The sequence below is a fragment of the Squalius cephalus genome (genome assembly GCF_949319135.1).
Source record: "Squalius cephalus genome assembly, chromosome: 9".
Classification (NCBI taxonomy): domain Eukaryota; kingdom Metazoa; phylum Chordata; class Actinopteri; order Cypriniformes; family Leuciscidae; genus Squalius; species Squalius cephalus.
The window spans coordinates 22,180,001-22,199,411 of NC_137130.1; the positions used below are offsets into that span (position 1 = coordinate 22,180,001).

Here is a 19,411-nt window from a genome sequence, read left to right on the forward strand (position 1 = left end):
ATGAGAAGCTTAAGTGCAGAGTGATGTCATCAAAATCATTGATCCATATTGGCGGAAGTGAGAGACTGAGTTTTGAATGCTTATATCTTCTAAATGCTAATTTTGTCATTGTTTTGGAGCACACTAGTTTTTAGATAAGAGTAAGGCTATACTAAAAGCCAAAAAACTTCAATCTTGATTTCATGGGGACTTTAACTGCATAAATATCCAGTAATCCAGAAGGAAGACATGTGCTTTTCGCCCATGTATTTTAAAGTGAGGCATGAACTTAAAGATCAAACTCAAATAAAACCAGCCTACTGTAGCTATATGCGTGATTACAGAGATGACTTTTTTTTTTTTTTAGCAGTTAATACTACAAATGACAAAGTTTTGCACAACATACAATGCAAACTATGATGCAGGTCAACCAAATGGTGCAAAACTAGCCTAATATCTATTAACCCAATAATTAGCCTAAATAATATTGTGCCTTCACTCTTTAGAAACTTAAGGAACTGCATCTGTTTTAGAGTGAGTTTGTACATGGGAAAGCAATGGAAATACTGTGTTAGAGTTAGAGTAGTCAGATTTGAAATCAGATCTGAAATTGATGAAATAGTTGATGATAAGAAATGTATAAATAATAAAATATATTGTTTGATTGGAAATATTGATTACATATTGAGAAAGAAAAGGGTAATGTGTTTATGGTATAATGTGTATAATGTCTATTTACTGTTTTTCAGGTGTTGAACAAAAATGAGACTGCACTTTTCTTCCGAGGCCAAATTTAGAGAAACTTTGCTAGTAGACAGTAAAGGCAATATTAGCAGTAGTGTAAAATTACAGCTATTAAGACTTACTTGTGACAAAGGTCCTGCTTTCTTGCTGTCCATTCCTCCAATTATGATCATGTTAGGCATCAATGGACGTGGTACTTCAAAGGCAAAGTCAAAATGCATAAACCAGAGAGCTGCACGGCTCATGATCTCCACCATCGATGTTTTTCTCTGCAGGACATGTGAGGCGATCTCATCTGCACGAGCAAACATACGTCCACAAGCCATGGGCTGCAGGAGAGTCCTTACCAGGTTCACACTTCTTTGCCAGAGATTCATGTGGTCAGTAAAGTGAGTTAAAGGTTGTGGAACATAAGAAGCTGGAACTGGACATTGACTGGCAAGAGCATCGGCACCACAAGGATGGCTTGTTTGCATATAAATGGCTGGAACTGAGAGATATTCTGCAGCAATAACTCCAACAGGCTCAAATGGATCTGTGAGAATAGCATCAAAGTTGTAATCTTGCAGTTTCTTCATCAAATCCTTGTTGGAGAGCAGACCCTCAGCATTCCGGGTTATAATAACTTTAAGTATATCCATAGTGTTGATAAAACTCTGAAACCTGTCCATATCTGTGGATACATCTGCACTCAACATTTCATTAATTCCTGCATTCATGCTCTCTTGTAGCTGGGTCTTGGTGTAGGGTACTGGATATGTCAGAGTAGTGGTGTGCTGTGCTGGACCCATCACACTCGCTTCTGGGATGACGACCACCACCAGGTTTCCTCTACGACCAAGCTCCTCCACCAAAGGCCTCATGCCTGTCCAGTGGCTGCCATATGCTGGAATCACCAATAACTTCCCAGCCTCTGCTGATCCCAGGCAGAAAAGACACAAGAGCAACACAGAAGCAGCCATTCTAACAATCATTCATAATCAGCAATTAATATAAGTATATGAGCTGGTAATGGCAAGAGTTGGTTGTTTTGAATTTCTGCACTTATGAATTTGCACTTCTCAGCAGAGGTTTTTATCCTAAAAGGGATGTTGCTACAGCCAACAAAGAAGGTAGGGCCTCAAAAGGATGTAACCTTCCACTCATCCACGGAAAACCACTCCCTCAGCAGGTCCGGTCCTGATACACCTTGAGTGAAATCAAAGAACGAACAAAAAACTTTGCGGGTGATAAACACCTAAGTTCGAACTGCCATTGGCCAATGACGATGACATAATAGGCGGGAGTGCTTTGTCTGAGGGCTCCACCTTCTCATTCATTTCTGTCACTCTGTTGAGGTCAGAGTGAAAACGTAAGTAGTTTTTTAAAAATTGAAATTAATAAAATTCGAATTCCTAAAATTGAAGAATGTGCGACGCTGTTTTATTGTACTTGAGTTGCTTTGAAGCAATAAATCTATCTAAGCCTATATAACTTTAATGAATGCTGTGCCAAACAAAACCGGTGCAATATCCAGCATTCACGTGATCAGCTTCTTAACTCTTCTTTTGTCAACGGCATCTCTGTCATTTTTGTTGCTGCGTTTGATATGTTATTGAAAGACGGTGTAGAAGAGGTTTTGGAAAAATAGGCTATACTATAAATTAATAATACTTGGATGAACTGAACAAAATTATTAGCTATAGGCTAATACACTAAAAGAGTGTAAAAAATATAGGTGAGAGCTGCAAAGAGGTATAGGCTAACAAAGGTGTGGCTCCTTTGTGCCTTTATTAGGCATGACACAACAAAGATAAAGCCAATGTATAGATGAACTTTAACACAGGGCCTTTAATTTAATTGTATATTTTATTATTTTAATTTTATTAAAGCACTTACACTAAAAATGATTTGAGTTGTAAAAGTCATCATTTTTTAGTTGTAGGATTTTTGGAAGAAGTTTTACAATAATTAGATATAACGACTGAAAAGTAGAGCAATTTTTTCACGTTAACATTATTGTTAGTGGTGTGGCTATATATTGAAACAGTGTATTTAATGTTTCCCTTCCATTTGAAAAGCATGTAGACTGTAACTAAACCCCTTTCAGGCAGAGGGTGGACATTGAGCTGAAATGACTACTCAAGATGACAAAGCCTCCTAAAACCTCTCACCCTTTTCTGTTTGCACTCATTTATCTGTGACCTGCCTGACAAGTCTTTCAAAGCACATCAACCACTTGTAGCTTACATATCTTTAGAATGTGCATGGTCATGCTTGCAATGCAGTGGGAAGCCAAACTGTTTGAAATGTTTATCTAACAAAAAAGCATTATGCTCCGGTTGTGCTGGCATGTTGCATGTTGCTGATAAAAGACATAACCAGTATTCAAAATATTTTCAATCAACATAAAACTGTGTAAAGCTGCCCAGTACATAGTTTTTTGTAAAGTCATGGTGGAGCAGAAGTCCAAACAATACCATAATGATATAGGCTAAATATTAAAAAAGTTATGTGTTTAGTTTATTTGTGACATATTTCCAGCTATACTGATGGTATGTACTACTATGACAGTTTATTGTTTGTTTGTAACTGAAGTAGTAAGTAGTAAAGTAGTTAGCCTAACTGAAATGGTGCACTAAAAAGAATGTAGGCCTACTTGCAGGAGATGGAAAAGTACATTGTAAAATGATGTGATATGAGAATATTCAGTTCATTTCAGTAATCATCTGGTGTGTTGTGTTCTTGAGACTCGTAGCCAGGACACTGAACAGGTTACCTGCTTTACACACTTCAACGATTTGATGTAAAGTCTCCCCCGTTTCTTTGAAAAAATGTTTTAAGCTAAGTGTGTTTATTTTATACTTTTGAATACTAACCTAAATACTAGGTAATATACTTTAAATACTAACCTTGAATACTAGACTGAATTAAATGGAAACATTTTAATTTGACTCCATTTAATTTTTGGTTTGGATAGGCCAGACATTTAAATAGTTCAATTTGACATTTGAATAGACAAATAATATTCATTCTTTACATTCAGAATCAGTACATCTTTTTGAATTAATTAATTGAAAGAACAGTTGATATCTAATTGAAAATTATAAAATATTATAGCACTATATTATTTTGAGGCAGTTTACACACGTGGTGGCGCTATAGGACTGTAGCCTACTAACTAAATTGTGCGAACCGCATTGAAGTTGCACTGCTCAAGGTTTAACTGCATACAACTACAGTTCTCCAGGCACACTCATAGCACACTAACAATTTCAGCAATGTCAACATTTTAATCTAATGTGTGGGTGAAGTTGTAATGTTGTTTTTGCACTAGGCTATATTTCACCTTGGGTAAAACGCATAAGTCTGACTGACTATACCCTTTCTCTCTCGCTTTTTTCTAATGCTATTACTGTGGCTTATGCAGCCTTCAGTAACATATTCATTAAATAATAACCCTATTAAACTAGACTACACTTACGATAATTAGCCTAGCCTACTTTATGGACGGGTTTCTCTAGTCCGAGCAGGGCACTTTGTTCGTCACCTCAAAAACATCGGAATCTTTCAACAACTTTTAAAACACACACATTATATGCGAATAAATGAGTAATTCTGATAGTATGTGATTCTGTCTTTATTAAAATCCTTACCTCAGATAAAGACAAGAGAAAACAGACACGTGTCTACAATGGGTTAATCTAGTTGACGTCTCTCGGTTGAGACTGAGTCCCTCACAGGCGCTAAATCTGAAGAGCACTTCAAAGAGGGATTCACATCACTACACACATACACACTGACAAATCAAACTACAGACGAACCAACTAAGATATTGAGCTTTTGGTAAAAGATCGACTCTACTTTGGGGCTGTATAAAACTTTAATCAGAACAAACTGCCATAAACAAGAAGACACACGGCGGACTGCGCGAGCGAGCACTCGCATCAATCACGCAAAATGCTACGAGGCTTCACACCGTCGCACTGATCGGACTCGGCGCGTTTCGTAAGTCATCGCTGCGTTCCGTCGCCACTCGGACACTACTTTCCAATAAAAATCTATCTAAAAGCAGCCTTTCCTGTCCCGAGCACATTTATCAGTATCACTGACGCCTGTGGGACCTTCTCCAGCTGTGCCGTCATAAACTCCGCTGGTTTTCACTTTTCAACATGATCAACACCTTTTGCCAAGGGTAAGCAAACACTTTGCTTTATGGAATATGATGCCATTCAACACTTCAGACAGTAGTCTTCTGATAAACGCATTCATTTTCGTGTCATTTTTTTTTTAATTCAGGTAGTTGAGAGCAATGGCAGCTTCTTGTAAACCCTGTGAATTGGATATTTGCTTCTCCCACCCCAAGTAAGAGTCAAAGACAATTTTCTGTAGTCAAGATGCAGATTGTTTCGGCTGTTTTGCTCCTGTTCTGTTTTCACAAGGTGAGTACCATTCTTTCCATTTACACATAGTCTATATGAAAACTGTATGCAATTATGTGCAAACTTTATGCAAATGTACTACTGTAAAGAACAGGATACTTATAGAATTTTCAGTTAAATACTAGTTAATTTACATAAAATAATAGTACAGTATCTGCATAATTCTGGTGGACGATTCAATCATTATCCATAGTCTTTTTAATCTCTTTTCTATTTAGTAGAAAATAATACACATTTACCAACTTTTTATTCCTCTCATGCATACTGTTGCGTTAAAATTTAGATATTGGAATCACATAACAGCATACTTTTGTTTCAGCTGATGTTTGATCTTAATTTTATTTAACTATGCAATGAAGTCAATACAATGTTGAAAATAAATGTTAACTACATAAAGCAAGGGTTTTATTCTGAATTGTATTCAACATTAAGAGCTTAGGAACGTTGAATTACTTAGTACCACTTTGAATGCTGTTCTGAGAAAAAAGGACAAATATTGGAAGAATATTCTGTATATATTGAATAGCTAGAATAGCATGTACAGGATGCAAGTGTGGATGTATAGCAGATAAAACAAAAGAATATTACAGGGGGCTCATGAGCAATCTTATTCTCGACTGAGTGTAACTTTGCACATTAAATATTTTCTATTCATAGAGAAAAAGCAAAGATGTGTATTATTGTGTAGCCTATTATTCATTCTTTGATTTTTTGGTCTTATTTTTATTTTAGTAACAAGCAGATTGTGATGAGATGGGTAGTCACATGCACTTTTGGAGAAAAATAATTCAGTCATTTTATTGCATAATACTCTGACTGGTAATATAGATGGTTTCTAAAACACATCAAAATCATCAGTGTCACAGAACTGCATACAAACGTCCTTTTCGCTTAGATGCATTTATGAAGAAATCCAACCTTGCACATAATATGTATTTTTCTAATTTGGCTGCATTCGGCTGTACCTGTGGGAATGGCTTCTGTCTATGAGTACATCCACTTTTGTACAATCCTCCAAAGGCAGCGTCCCAATGGATTAGAGTCCCTACAGTCTCTCTCTCTCTCTCTCTCTCTCTCTCTCACACACACACACACACACACACACACACACACACACACACACACACACACACACACACACACACACACACAGTGATTCAAATACTGGAGAAGTAGCCCAGCATCTGTGCAGCTCCCTGGGGACAGATAAGAGGGTCAGAGCCTATACACTAGTAACTATTCATTCCATGACATCTGCTGCAGTCAACCTCTGAGAGCAGGACAGAGAACAATGTGATCAGCACTAAATCCACTTGAGCACAACGGCACGACTCTATTGTTTAGACACATTTGCTTTCATTCCTCATCTTTGTATAATGATTGTTCTCTGCATGGCTGAAGTTCAGCGCAGCTGGCCTTTGCTGCCAGAGCGCCGCTCTCTTCAACACCCCCTCTGCTGCTCGCCGTTGTGCTTTGCTCTTGTTCACAGATAAGATGCATAACAGCCATCAATCAGTGCTCAAGATTTTCCAGAGCACTGCTTTGCTGATTGAAAGAAGAGATGATGAGTAATTTAGGAAGGTGGTGTGTGATGGCCATACAACTAACTCCAACAGCACACAGATGTTTGTTCACTCAAACACTTATATGATCGGTCTGTAAGAATACCACAGAAATGTCTGTCAGTTTAATGCCCTCACAGTTATTTCAATATGAAACTCTGCCTCAGCCGAAATCTCAACTCAGAGGGTGCGTTTGAATACGCAGACTTCAATGGTTTATGGAGAGCAAATTTAAAGCCGGAATAATGATTCGCAGTGAATTCCCTATCGCGAGGTCGTCCAGCTCTCCCGCTGTCTTTGTGCGCAATTAGCTTTGATTTTATTATTTATTTACTGGAGGAAAACTAGCGGTGGAGAATTTACTAAAAATTTACAGTGCTCGGATTAGGAGCCACGCTTTAATCTTATGCCTCTGATAATGCCGCATGGCCTGATTGATTAGTTTTTCAGGAAGCTTATGTCAGAAAAACTAATCCGTCTTTGGATTGTGCCAGCCGTGTAAGGTTCTCCGCTCTGGTGCTGTATCACGGAGGCGAATTACAGAGCTGCTGGGCTGTGATAAGGCCCTCGTCTCTTTCACACACCCGTCCCTCTGGACAATAAAAACGCTGTTTATATTCTTCAGAACCTGCTGCAGCCCGAGTCTTCACATCAAGCCCTCGCTGGATTTGCCATGTGAGGGGAGAACGTACATCGGGCTCTCAAAATTGGGCTGAGGACACCAAATGAGAGGAAAAAATAACCAGAATGGAGTCGTGAAATGTGTTTGTAGGTCCAGTAACCCATAAATTCCTGCGAGAGAGATTACATGAGGGTTTCAGTGAGTGCGTCTGTAAATATGAGCGTTTCGCTCTAGATTGGCATTATCAGCGCTGGGCTTATACACCAGTGATGTGTATCTGTGTCTATATTGGGGTCATTGTTGCTTTCCAGAAGCCTGGCCTCAGTAATCCCTCATAAACAATGTTGTCTGTGACATTTACCATTCTAAGCTGTGATGTTGGGTGGTGTGCACTTTCTCGTGTTTGTTAATTTCATGTGGAAAAACACAGGAATCAATGTCACACCTAAGAGCAGGTGCCATTCACATTGCCATCGTTTTTAGTCTGCTGTTGGTTTTCATAGTTGGTTTTCAAGTTATCTACTTTTCATCTAGAGTAGACACATTTATTGTGAATGAATAATGACAGATTTTAATTGATAGATTTTCTTGACAGCACATAAATGGAAACATGGTGATCAAACTCTCACCACTCCAGTGATCATAATAATAATACAATTATTATTATTATTATTATTGATTTAGAAAGACTGCAAGAATTACCCTGCAGTGCAATTGTTGGCATTGGAAATTTCTCTTAGTATTCTTTCATTTCAAATGGAATTTCATAAATTACTATTCATTTATTACTATAGAAATCTAAAAAGGAAAGTTGTTGTTTTGGCTCATTGGTCACTTGAACTGCAGATAGTTACTCTAAAAGGTTTGCAAGTGCAATCTTAAATGTGTGTCTCACACATTAGACAGTTTATGTTAATGTCATTTGTCAAAGTTCTGACTTTTATTTTTGCCATGGATGTAATGCCAGGGTCATCCATTACCTGAGATATAAAATCAATGCTTTTCCACTTATGGGCTGGAAACTGTGATTTCAGAGTGTTCCAGAGCTGAAGGACAGGCCTGTATATTTCAGGCTTTATATCATGATAGATGTGTTGTGTAGCATCTCTGTCCTTCCAAACCTGTATTATGACTTTCTTTCTTCTGCAGAATGCAAAAGACGTTTTTTTTGAAGAACGCTTTTTAGCTTTCACTGTACGGACAAAAAACAAAACAAAACACTAAGACATTTTTCAAAGTATCTTTTTTTGTGCTACAAAGAAGAAATCATACAGGTTTGGAAGGACATGAGGGTGATTAAATGATGACAAATTTTTAATTTTAGTTTTGGGTGAACTATCTCTTTAAAGTCTGCAGATTTAGTATTTGTTATTCATGTTAAAAGATTGAATAGTTTTCCTCATTTCAATGAATCTCTATTTGAGCTTTTCACAGCTATTTCACAACTCCGTCATATTTTCTTTACCTTCATTTTTTAACTCATCCTGTTTTGTCACTCTGATGTGAGGACTCGGAGTTCAGCCCCGCTTTTATGAAAAACCTGTCATATTTATAAGAAGCCAAAAAAGGCTTCCTCTTTTTTTCTGCTGCTACTGCTTCATTGTATTCAAAAGAGACTGGTATGTCTGAAAACAGTTAGGATTCATCCTAATCAAAGAACAGAGACATCTGTACCGTCAGTTGTAACGCTGCGCTGACAGATAGGAAGGGCTGCTGCATATGCTTCACATGCATGCTTCTCACTATTTATATTTGTATGATCTTCATCCAAAGCAAAGAGGGAAATTAAGATGGAACATCAGAAGTGCTCCCAATGAGAAAGCTTGAAGTGCCACGAACATTGTGTTGTCTTTGCATGTGAAACTTGTGATCACAGCTGTTATTCTTGCTGAGGAAATGTCAAACACATTTGTAGGAACAAAGATCAGACAGATGTGTATAATGGGATTGTAGAGGTGTTGATGGGATGATAGTTAGTACACCAGCAGAGTGTGGAACAAAGAACCGACAGGTATTAAAGAGGAAAGAAAGTATAAGAATCACTTCTCACCTAACAGTCCTGATCTTATTAACAGGTTATGATGTACGATAAAATGCAATACAATAGCACCTTGTCTGACTCCATTTATGTTGGTCCTTCACATATTTTTCAGCAGCTTGATCCCACAGTTGTTTAGGGCGTTAATGCATGCAAATAATTAACCTTATTTAAAGCTCTTAACGCATTTAGAAATTTGTCATTATAACTGTTTCATTTTGTTAATGTCAACCACATGTCCGCACTCCATAATCTTATTTTGCCTATAGATAAATTATTAATAAGTAATAATTTACATGTAATATTTAGATGTTTTAAGAGCTCAATATTCTTCTGGGATTCCACTCTTTTTTTAACCAATTCATTTCCATGACTTTTACATTGACTTTTAGATGACTAGTTTCTACCAAGTATTTTAGAGTTTGGCATAACAAGAAACTTTTTTCTTTAAAAAAATGCCCCTGGCATTTGTATTCATTTATTGACTTTTCCAGGTCTAGAAATAACGCTTTTAAAATTAGGCTACTGTCTAGGTTAACTATAGACCCGATATAGTCCGACTATGAGTAACCCACTTCTAGCCAAAATGACCTTGATTTTTTTTATTTAGTTTTTTAGTTTTTGCCAAAACAACTTGCAAGATGTATGATATTACCATCATGTAAGCAAAGTCAACGGTGATTACAAGGGGTTTGGTTTCATTTCTTTGACATGTTATCTTGTTGATGACTAGTCTATTCTTGGGTTATGGTTAGACGTCTATTAAATTTTCACAGACAGTCAAAATAGACATCAGGGCTGTGTTTGGACAGCTATTAGACATCTTTTAAATGCAAAATTGCTTGCTGGGTAGGAACCCTGGTTCTTCAAAGAAAACAAAATGTTGTTTAGGAAGTTAATTAAATGAATATCGTAATTTTATCGTATTTTAAAACTTGCTTTGTCTCTTCCCTTAGAAGTTTGCTTAGGCCACCTATCGGCCTCGGCCCCCTGGTTGAGAACCACTGCTCTAGGACACTTAAAGGCTGTTCTCACCAAGAACTTTAACTATAGATAACTATAATGATATTAAAGTCCACACCATCGCACAATATCGCTCTATGTACTAGCGTGCGCTGTAATTTTGTAATTTGCCACTTTAAAGCTCAAGCTCTTTAAGCAGATTCTGATTGTATGTCAATGTTTTTATCGTTCATCAGCTGGAAAATGATACCAGTGATATTGTTTCTCTGTGCCGTTATCATAGTTCTGGTGTGACTGTGAACGCTGCTATTCTTTTATATTTAGAATGATATTTAGAACTATATCTTTATCATTACCGTTATACGGGTAATTTACTGTAGTTGCTGAAAATGATTAAATATTTTTTTTATTTTTTTTATAATTTACTGTTTAGTTATGATGCATATATGATGCATAATTACTCCCTTACCATATTACCCAACAGAGAAGGTGAAAGTACTGAAATACTACTGACACATCTGTGGGTTTTCTTATTATTTTGTTTATTTATCTTATCTAAAGCACATGTATAAAATAGTTTAGAGTTTTGACATGTTCCGAATTAAAATTTAAATGCAGTTACATGCAAATGTTAAAGCATGCATTTCATTGGCCTCACATCACTTTAATTGGAATTCATTGAAAGCGACCGTACCTCTGATTGGCTACAGGTCTGACCGGATGATTTAAGGGTCCGGTGCCTAAGGCAGCCATGCATGAACGTTTGGCTCTGTAAGGGTCAGGTGCTAATGACAGCGGGGATTATATGGCATTAGACATGCAGCACAGCGTACAGTTCAGCGATCAGTCCCGGCTGAGGGTGAGGATTTCTCTCTTTGATCCTCTCCGCTGAAAACCTGCCATTTGTTAGCAGCCCGGCTCTTGATTAAGAGTGATGGGTTTCGGGTTTGCGGCTGTTTCACCCATCAGGGTAGCAATCTATTCTGCGGCCGTGTGTAGACTCAGGACCCCACCTGCCTCCTCAAGGCCTTTGGGGCCTTCTCTTGAAACTGCTCTTTGTGTGAATCATTACAAATGAAATGCCCTGTAACACCACACAGGAGAAACAGTGGGGAGACAAAGAGAGAGAGGCAAAGAAAGGAATCAAATGACAGAGACTTTGGGGAGGAACAGGAGGCTGGAAAGGTGTAATGAAGAGGCAGCTGCTGCCATGTTCAGTACTGTTTAACAAGAAACTGCAGTTCAATTGCATTATGGGTGCCTTGGCTTAAACAAAATGCTTTTATATGTGTGTAGTATATACATTTTGGTCTGGATAATTGTGTGGTGTGTATTTGATGACACAGCATCCAAAGATGTGTTTTATTACAGAACATCATGAGTAGGTGATCTCAGATGGTTGACCCACTAGACCCACAAGAATCGTTCAGGTTTGAATCAGATCCCGTATAAACCACTATAGGCTTTTATATATTGCCAACTTAAAAAAAAAGAAAGAAAAAAAAGAAAAGATATAAACAACTGAGCATCACATGCTTTTAAATCATCCCCAAACACAACTAACCCACGCAGAAAATTGTGCCTCATTAAAAACAATTTGTTCTGAAATCAGCTCAAAATATTTGTCTATTCGAGTCTGTGCCCAACATATACGACACTATTTACTGTGAAATCTGTCAACTGTCCAATATCTGCAGACTGGCTCTGACTTTCAGCAACTGGCATCAATTCGTCCAGACTGCAAAACTAGGCAGAAGTCGTGGAGTCTATTCCAGCCTTAGTAAGGTAAAGTTTCAAGGAAGTAAATTCTCAAAATGAGGTACAAATCACAGCTGCACTACCATGCTGTACAAACAGTCTCTGGGGCTGAGAAATAGGGAGACAGCACAAGAAAGAGAAATGGACGGAAAATGACAAGAAGGTGCAGGTCTGACATCCAAACAGATTCATGCCCTGGGGCTGGAGAGCCATCACAGACATCAGAGGTGTGCTACCACCAGACGAAGCAAATGCATTTTAACAGCATCCTCATCCATGATCCGCCACTGAGATGTCCCTGACTTCTTAATAACTTTCTAGAGGGCTAGTTCTGGTCACCACGGCAATTACCTTTATGTCAAGCCGTAAAAGATATGTCCACCCCAGGGAATGGCAGACAGCTTGCTCCATAATGCTCATTACAGATGAACGTCTAGACTGATTCTTTTCTCACTTTGTGGATGTCATATTATGATGCTGTCACTACGAAAATGGGCCAGCTATCGGTGTGGGTGACTGACTGACACACTGTACAATACATTTCCAAATTACAGATATTTATCAGAGGTTTAAACCATTTAATGTCTGCTTTTATGATATAGATATCTATATCTATCTATCTGTTTATAAATATACAAGGATGCATTAAATTGATCAAAAGTTACAGATTTATATTTCAAATAAATGCTGTTCTTTTGAGCTTTCTATTCATCAAAGAATACTGAAAAAAAAATCTAACTAAAAAATTTAAAGCTGCAACTGTTTGAAACTTTGATAATAATAATAAATGTTTCTTGAGCACGAAATCAGCATATTAAAATGATTTCTGAAGGATCATGTGACACTGAAGACTGGAGTAATGATGCTGAAAATTCAAAGGAATAAATTACATTTTAAAATGTAAAATAGAAAACAGTATTGTAATAATATTTCACATTATGAATTTTTACTGTATTTTTGATCAAATAAATGCAGCTTTAGTGGGTATAAGAGACTTCTTTAAAAAAAAATATGGGTTGAGAAATCAAATTTTCCTTCATCTTTTGGCATAAGAGGTCATTGTACTATAAAAATGTGCTGTAAGTTTCAGAACACAAAACTTCCTTGTTAGTCCAAAAACAGCTTTTATTGAAACCAAGCTCATAATTCGGATTTTTTAATTGCCTGATTCGGAAAACCCAATCATATGTGGGCATTCACTTCCAAGTCTTGAGTGTGGCACGCCTATCAAAATGCAGTGTTTGAAAGAGAGGGTCAAAACTAGAAAATACCTTACTTTTAAATTAGGATGTTTTTTATGCAAAATCTTGATAACATTATGAGTGGAGCTCAGAGAACATTATACATTTTTTTTTTTAAATGCTGTTCTTGACCCATTTAAAAAATCTTACCGACTCTAAAGTTTTGTACGCACACACACACACACACACACACGCACACACACACACACTGGGTGTCCTTGTTTTATGGGGACTTTCCATAGACATGATTTTTATATGTACAAACTGTATATTCTATCCCGTTACACTAACCTATAACCTACCCATCACAGAACACTTTCTGCATTTTTTACATTTTCAAGAAGCTGTTTTCCTCATGGGGACCATAAAATGTCCCCACAAGGTCAAAGGTTTCTGGTAATACTATCCTTGTGGGAACATTTTGTCCCCATAATATAAGGTTTTCCAGGACCACACACACATGCACACGTTTCCATAGACACAATGATTTTATCTTGTACAAACTGTGTATTCTATCCCCTAACCCTACCCCAAACACTTATTCTGTGGTTATTCTGATAGGACACTTGTATGAACTTGAGGCTAATTACTCTATATAACTGCTGTTTCTGAAAGAAGAAAATTAAAGGTAAATATCTGTCTATTACTCTGACTCTATAGCCTTCAGGACAGTACTGTACTTTAGTTAAAGTCTTAATTAACGTCCTTAGATTTTCCCCTTAGCAAACCTTGTATGCCTTACCTCTACCAAAGTCACAGCTTCAATTCCCTTGAGTTAGACATCAAACATATTACCAAAATATGTGTAGAATTACTGCCACCCTACATGTAGGAGAGAGAGAGAGAGAGAGAGAGAGAGAGAGAGAGAGAGAGAGAGAGAGAGAGAGAGAGAGAGAGAGAGAGAGAGAGGATTGGGACTGATTGTCAGCACAACCTTTTAAGTTCTCCTCTCAAGGCAGTAAAGCATTTTATTTTGCCTGTGATCCCTCCACTTGTCACAGCAATTTCCCCAGCTGTTCATCATCCTTTAACTGCTTCCACATTAGCATTATCATCTCATTCCTGCTTCACCTGAAGTTGTCTCTCACCACATTTTCTCTAAATGTGAATGGTATTCATCTTCCCCTGTCAAGTCATTGAGGTCTGCAAAATGAAAAATGAAGTGAATCACAACCAAGGCAAGAACAGAGATATGAGCGGTCTAGTTTACTGAACATTGTACAAGACCAGGGGAGCTCAAAAGTGAATAAATGTTTCATCACTGACAAAAATCTCTATTTCTTTTTTTCTCATTTTCATTGAGGGTTATCTTCCATCTTTGTTCATTGGACTTTCTGAAGATGTTGGAAAGTTTCACCTGCAGCCCATAAATTCATTATGGAAATGTACACTGTCTCTCTCTCTCTCTGTTTTTACGTGGAGGTATTGTCTTAATTAAGTTCTGTGAAGAATGATAGATGAACAAACCCCCCAATCCATGGGAGACACATTGATTTCACATTATACAGGGAACTTTCAAATTACTGGGCTATTACTGGCTGTTTGCATCATTTATAATGTTGTGCATGATGTTCTCTATAGCCATTACGCTCTTTGACAACAACATTTTACACCCATCTAAAAGTTTACATAGTCAATCAGAAATGTTTTGTTTACATAGAATTTGAACCATAGCACAGCCTCTAAAATACTGATATGCTCTGGACCATTTTGGATGGAAATGTCTTCATGAACATAGTCCTTTGCTGACTGAGTTCTCATATGCTGCTGTTAAGCTTACAGCAAGATTAGTAATTATAGAGAAAATACAGGGTTGCTCGTCTGTGCGATTTCAAACAGCCCTACTTTCACATCTGCTTCAGCAAATGATCCTCTCAGCCGTGCCTCAGGATGGCAGCCTGCGCTAATTACCAGCGAAACTAGTTTGGCTTATTTCTACAAATTATTAAGACTTTATCTTAAGTGGACCAGAACTCAATCCTGGAGCAAAAAGGTTATTTGGCACATAGGATCAGAACTGCAGTGTATTGCAGAAATTATTTTGTGTTTACACTTTCGAAAACCCATTGCAGATCATTTGAATGTTATTAAACACTAAGAGGTACACATATATTACCAAGACAGTCATCACATATCATCATATCAGTTTCCCTAGACAAATATTTGAATGCTAAATATATTGCTTCTATATAACCGACATCTTTCCATTTTATTTAAAAGGAGTTTTATATTTCTTCATAACTTTTTATTCTCAATGCTTCAAGGCATTGTAGTCCTATCCCACATTAAAGCCGTTACGCAGTCTCGTCTTTTTGTTTGATTTTCAAATACTTTTTGCTTAAAATCTAAGTTTGTAATGATGCAATTCACTTCATAGCTGGTTGGTTTTGTTCATGGCTTATAACTCTTAAACAACAACTTTCTTTAAAATCCCTATGGGAAAAAGGAATGTGAAACTAAGGCAGCTGAAAAAGTGGACGAGCTATTTTGCACTGTACTGTTTTATAATAAAGATTATAAATATTAGATTATATGTTAATATTACATATAATATGATGTATTCTCATGTTTGTGTGTTTGTGTTTTTCTCAGTGTTGTTGGAAGGTCACATGCAGAAGAGTCCATATTCCAGAGGTGGGGCTTGTGGACTGGGGGGAAAACGAGGAGCACCCCTCCCCCAAAAGCGCCAGCCCCCGTGTTCTCAACCCCCTGCGCCTTTTCGCCCGGGGATCCCCTGGGTTCAAGAGCAACAGGAGGGAGATTACATATTTGGAAAACATCGAGGACTCCTGGGACTGGTTATCTAACCAGACAGATGTCAGAGAGTCGCAGAGCAGGACTAAACGCAGACCCATCGTGAAAACGGGGAAGTTTAAAAAAATGTTCGGCTGGGGTGACTTCAACTCCAACATCAAGACTGTGAAACTAAATCTCCTCATTACAGGCAAGATAGTGGACCACGGCAACGGCACGTTCAGCGTTTACTTCCGTCATAATTCCACGGGCCTGGGGAACGTCTCTGTAAGCCTGGTGCCGCCTTCTAAGGTGGTGGAGTTTGAGATCGCCCAGCAGTCCACCCTGGAGACGAAAGACTCAAAATCTTTCAACTGTCGTATCGAGTACCAGAAAACGGACCGCAGCAAAAAGACTTCACACTGCAGCTATGACCCATCCAACGTGTGTTACCAAGAGTCCACCCAGAGCCACGTGTCCTGGCTCTGCTCGAAGCCCTTCAAAGTCATATGCATCTACATCGCCTTTTACAGCACTGACTATAAGCTGGTGCAGAAAATCTGCCCAGATTACAACTACCACAGTGACACGCCGTACGCTTCCACAGGTTAAGATCCAGTCCATCCTCCACAGTGAGAATGGTCGACCTCATTTTCACCACGTGTTTCATCTGATTTAGAAGCAATTAAAATACACCCAGATGTTTCGCATTAGGCTACATTACTGGCATGTGCTTCAACCTCTGCCTTTGCCTTTTGCCTCACACGAGGTGTGATGGCAAAATAACTGATCAACGCTTTTGTTTTTGGCTTTAAACGTCCCACATCCCATCCCATGGTTTGAGTTATGTTGGGAATCTTTCCCAAAAACACCTTTCGCTATTTGTCAAGCTAATAAATCACAGACCTACAGAGGATAGAACATAAGTGAAACACCTTTTTTATTGTGAGGTTTCTGTGTGTGTTTGTGTGTGTGTGTGTGTGTGTGTGTGTGTGTGTGTGTGTGTGTGTTTTATTGAGCTATATGTGTTTGGCATTAAATTGTGAAAATCATTTATGCAGTTGTCAAGGTAAATGCGAACGGGTTAAATCATTCAGCAAAGACATCACATACAAATTACTCCTAGTCATTTTGCATTTCACAAAAGATCTATGTGTGAATTGAGATTTGTGTATAATTTCAAAGAGTAATTTGCGATGTCTCACGAGAGAACAATTCATTGGACAGGTGGATTTAGTGAATCTGGCAGCCGGTTAACAACCCTTTGTCATGGTCTCGCCACAGAGATCCACATTTCCAGGCTCTAATTAACATTAATTATAGTGGGAAATTTCACTTACCAACCATGACAAAGGGGACTGAAGCCAAAAACTGAAATTTAGCATGTCAGTCATGTCTCAAACCTCTATTCATGCCAGTGACTTTGGACTGGAATCACACTTTTTCGTGTCCTCCATTCTTCAGACATTTACAGTAAATACAGACATTTATGCAAACGCACATGAAACACATGATGTGAGTCTGCCTTCTACTGTCTTTCATCATTTAAAACAGTACCTGGAGATCAATTTTTTTGTTTGCACATTATGTCAGTGTGTCACAATGAACCAGTTGAAATGCCATAGTCTGATAATCAGAACTGGAATTCTCAGGTTCCATATGTGTTTTTGTGTGTGTGCCAAACAGATTATGGCCACTTATTTCATTCTTCTCATATCAGGACGACTGATCTGGATCACAGTTCTGCTCGAAGTGAAGAATCAGATGGATTATTAATTGTACTGATACTCTAATTGTCTTGCCACACGAACATTAGCATTAAGAACATGTCGATAAAAAGATAGCTGTTTATAATTGTATTTAGTTTATAATCCTGTGTGCAATTTTGTGAATAGTGTATAAATGTGACTAAAACCGTGTGTATTTTGCCTTTTAATGATGAATTAGTTTCTTTATTCTCTCAATACAGCATAAACAATTTTCCTACGTTTGGTGTTTGACAGTTATATCAAGTAGATGTAGATTTTAGCTTATCACAGCTTTAGTTTCACAACTGCAAATTGTACGCTTTATGTTTGTCCTCAATATCTGTAATATACAAAAAACGCTGTAATATACAAAAAACAAACAAGTTCATTCTCATTCAATAAAGCTATTTATAGAGCACTTCAATGCACCTTCCTGTGGGTGACACCAAGAAAAAAAAGTTTACGAGACAAAATCAAATGTCAAGTGGCTTAAAAACAGCATATTACTGTTTCTTTTTCAAATGACCTTTTATTTCCAACGTTGTAGCAGTTCAAGTTGAAGGAAAATGATGCTGCCATATAGCAACATTGTACCATAGAGGGTTAATTTATTGCTTTTATTCAATATGACTGTCACAAAGAAAACCATGAAGCATATCCAGACAGTATATGTGAGATTTGTAGTAAAACATATGCATCTTCTCCATCATTAAGACCACATAAGACACTGGTTCTTCAATCAGTGCAAAATCACATTACCTCTGGATAAAAACATTACATCCTGTGATATGTGCTTCGTTTCTTCAATCTCTATTACATGATCATATTCAATAAAACGCTTTCTGATGTACTTGTGTTAGATTAGTTTATATGCACATGCAAACGATGGAATCTTCCACAAGTCTTAACCTTTTGTTTCTTTCAGAATGGATTGTCATGTTTTTGGCTTTGAACACAGACGGCCTCCTACCACTCGATTCACACTGAAGAAAAGAACAGAAGACAAAACGGAATTGTACTATGATGGAAAAAAGAACTGTATGAATCCGCAACGTCTCATTAGCTCAGTGGTGCACTTAAAAATTGTCTTCCAGACAGACAGGAGTGGGAGAGAGGGTTTCTAATAGTGATATGTTATCACAGTTCCCTAGGAGCCGCGGAAAACGGTCGGCATGAAGCGGCATGTTGGCACGGGAAAAAGATGTGCGTTTGATAGCCCAGATCACGGACTGCATGCTGTTCGCTTTAATTAGCCCTGATTTCCCCATCATGGAGGATGCGAGAACAATACGTTGAGACTTCTGCAAAGATTACAATGGCCATGGCACCACAACTTGTGCTGCAGTTATAGCATAACACTGCAATGTTTAATCAGTCGCAAAATGACTATTATGTTTAGCAAAATGCAATCTGAAATTCAGCTGGATGTCCGGTTGTCTTTATTGCTCTTTTTGACCATTCCATCACCGCTTTTGAAATGTGTTATTCGCAAATAACCAAACCAAAATGTCAAAACATTAGTCATTTTTGCAGATGGCATTTCACTTCCTGCGAAACTTAACTCTAACAAGTTACTCAGGATGGGATCATGAAATAATACAC

The 19,411-nt window shown here is 37.8% G+C and overlaps 2 protein-coding genes across 2 annotated transcripts; one reads left to right on the forward strand and one right to left on the reverse strand.

Annotated features, from left to right (window-relative positions):
- Window positions 1-349: 349 nt before the first annotated feature.
- On the reverse strand, window positions 350-1,685 carry LOC307163941 (UDP-glucuronosyltransferase 1A5-like; the record flags this gene model as incomplete). The annotated part of the gene is made up of 2 exons (XM_079880288.1): window positions 350-355; window positions 846-1,685. 2 exons carry the CDS (start codon window positions 1,683-1,685, stop codon window positions 350-352), a joined length of 846 nt encoding a protein of 281 aa, XP_079736414.1.
- Window positions 1,686-4,412: 2,727 nt separating this feature from the next.
- Window positions 4,413-18,658, forward strand: nxph2a (neurexophilin 2a). The gene is made up of 3 exons (XM_079881283.1): window positions 4,413-4,897; window positions 5,002-5,144; window positions 15,921-18,658. The coding sequence occupies exons 2-3, from the start codon at window positions 5,100-5,102 to the stop codon at window positions 16,671-16,673; spliced, it is 798 nt and encodes a 265-aa protein (XP_079737409.1). The 5' UTR covers window positions 4,413-4,897; window positions 5,002-5,099; the 3' UTR covers window positions 16,674-18,658.
- The last annotated feature ends 753 nt before the right edge of the window (window positions 18,659-19,411 follow it).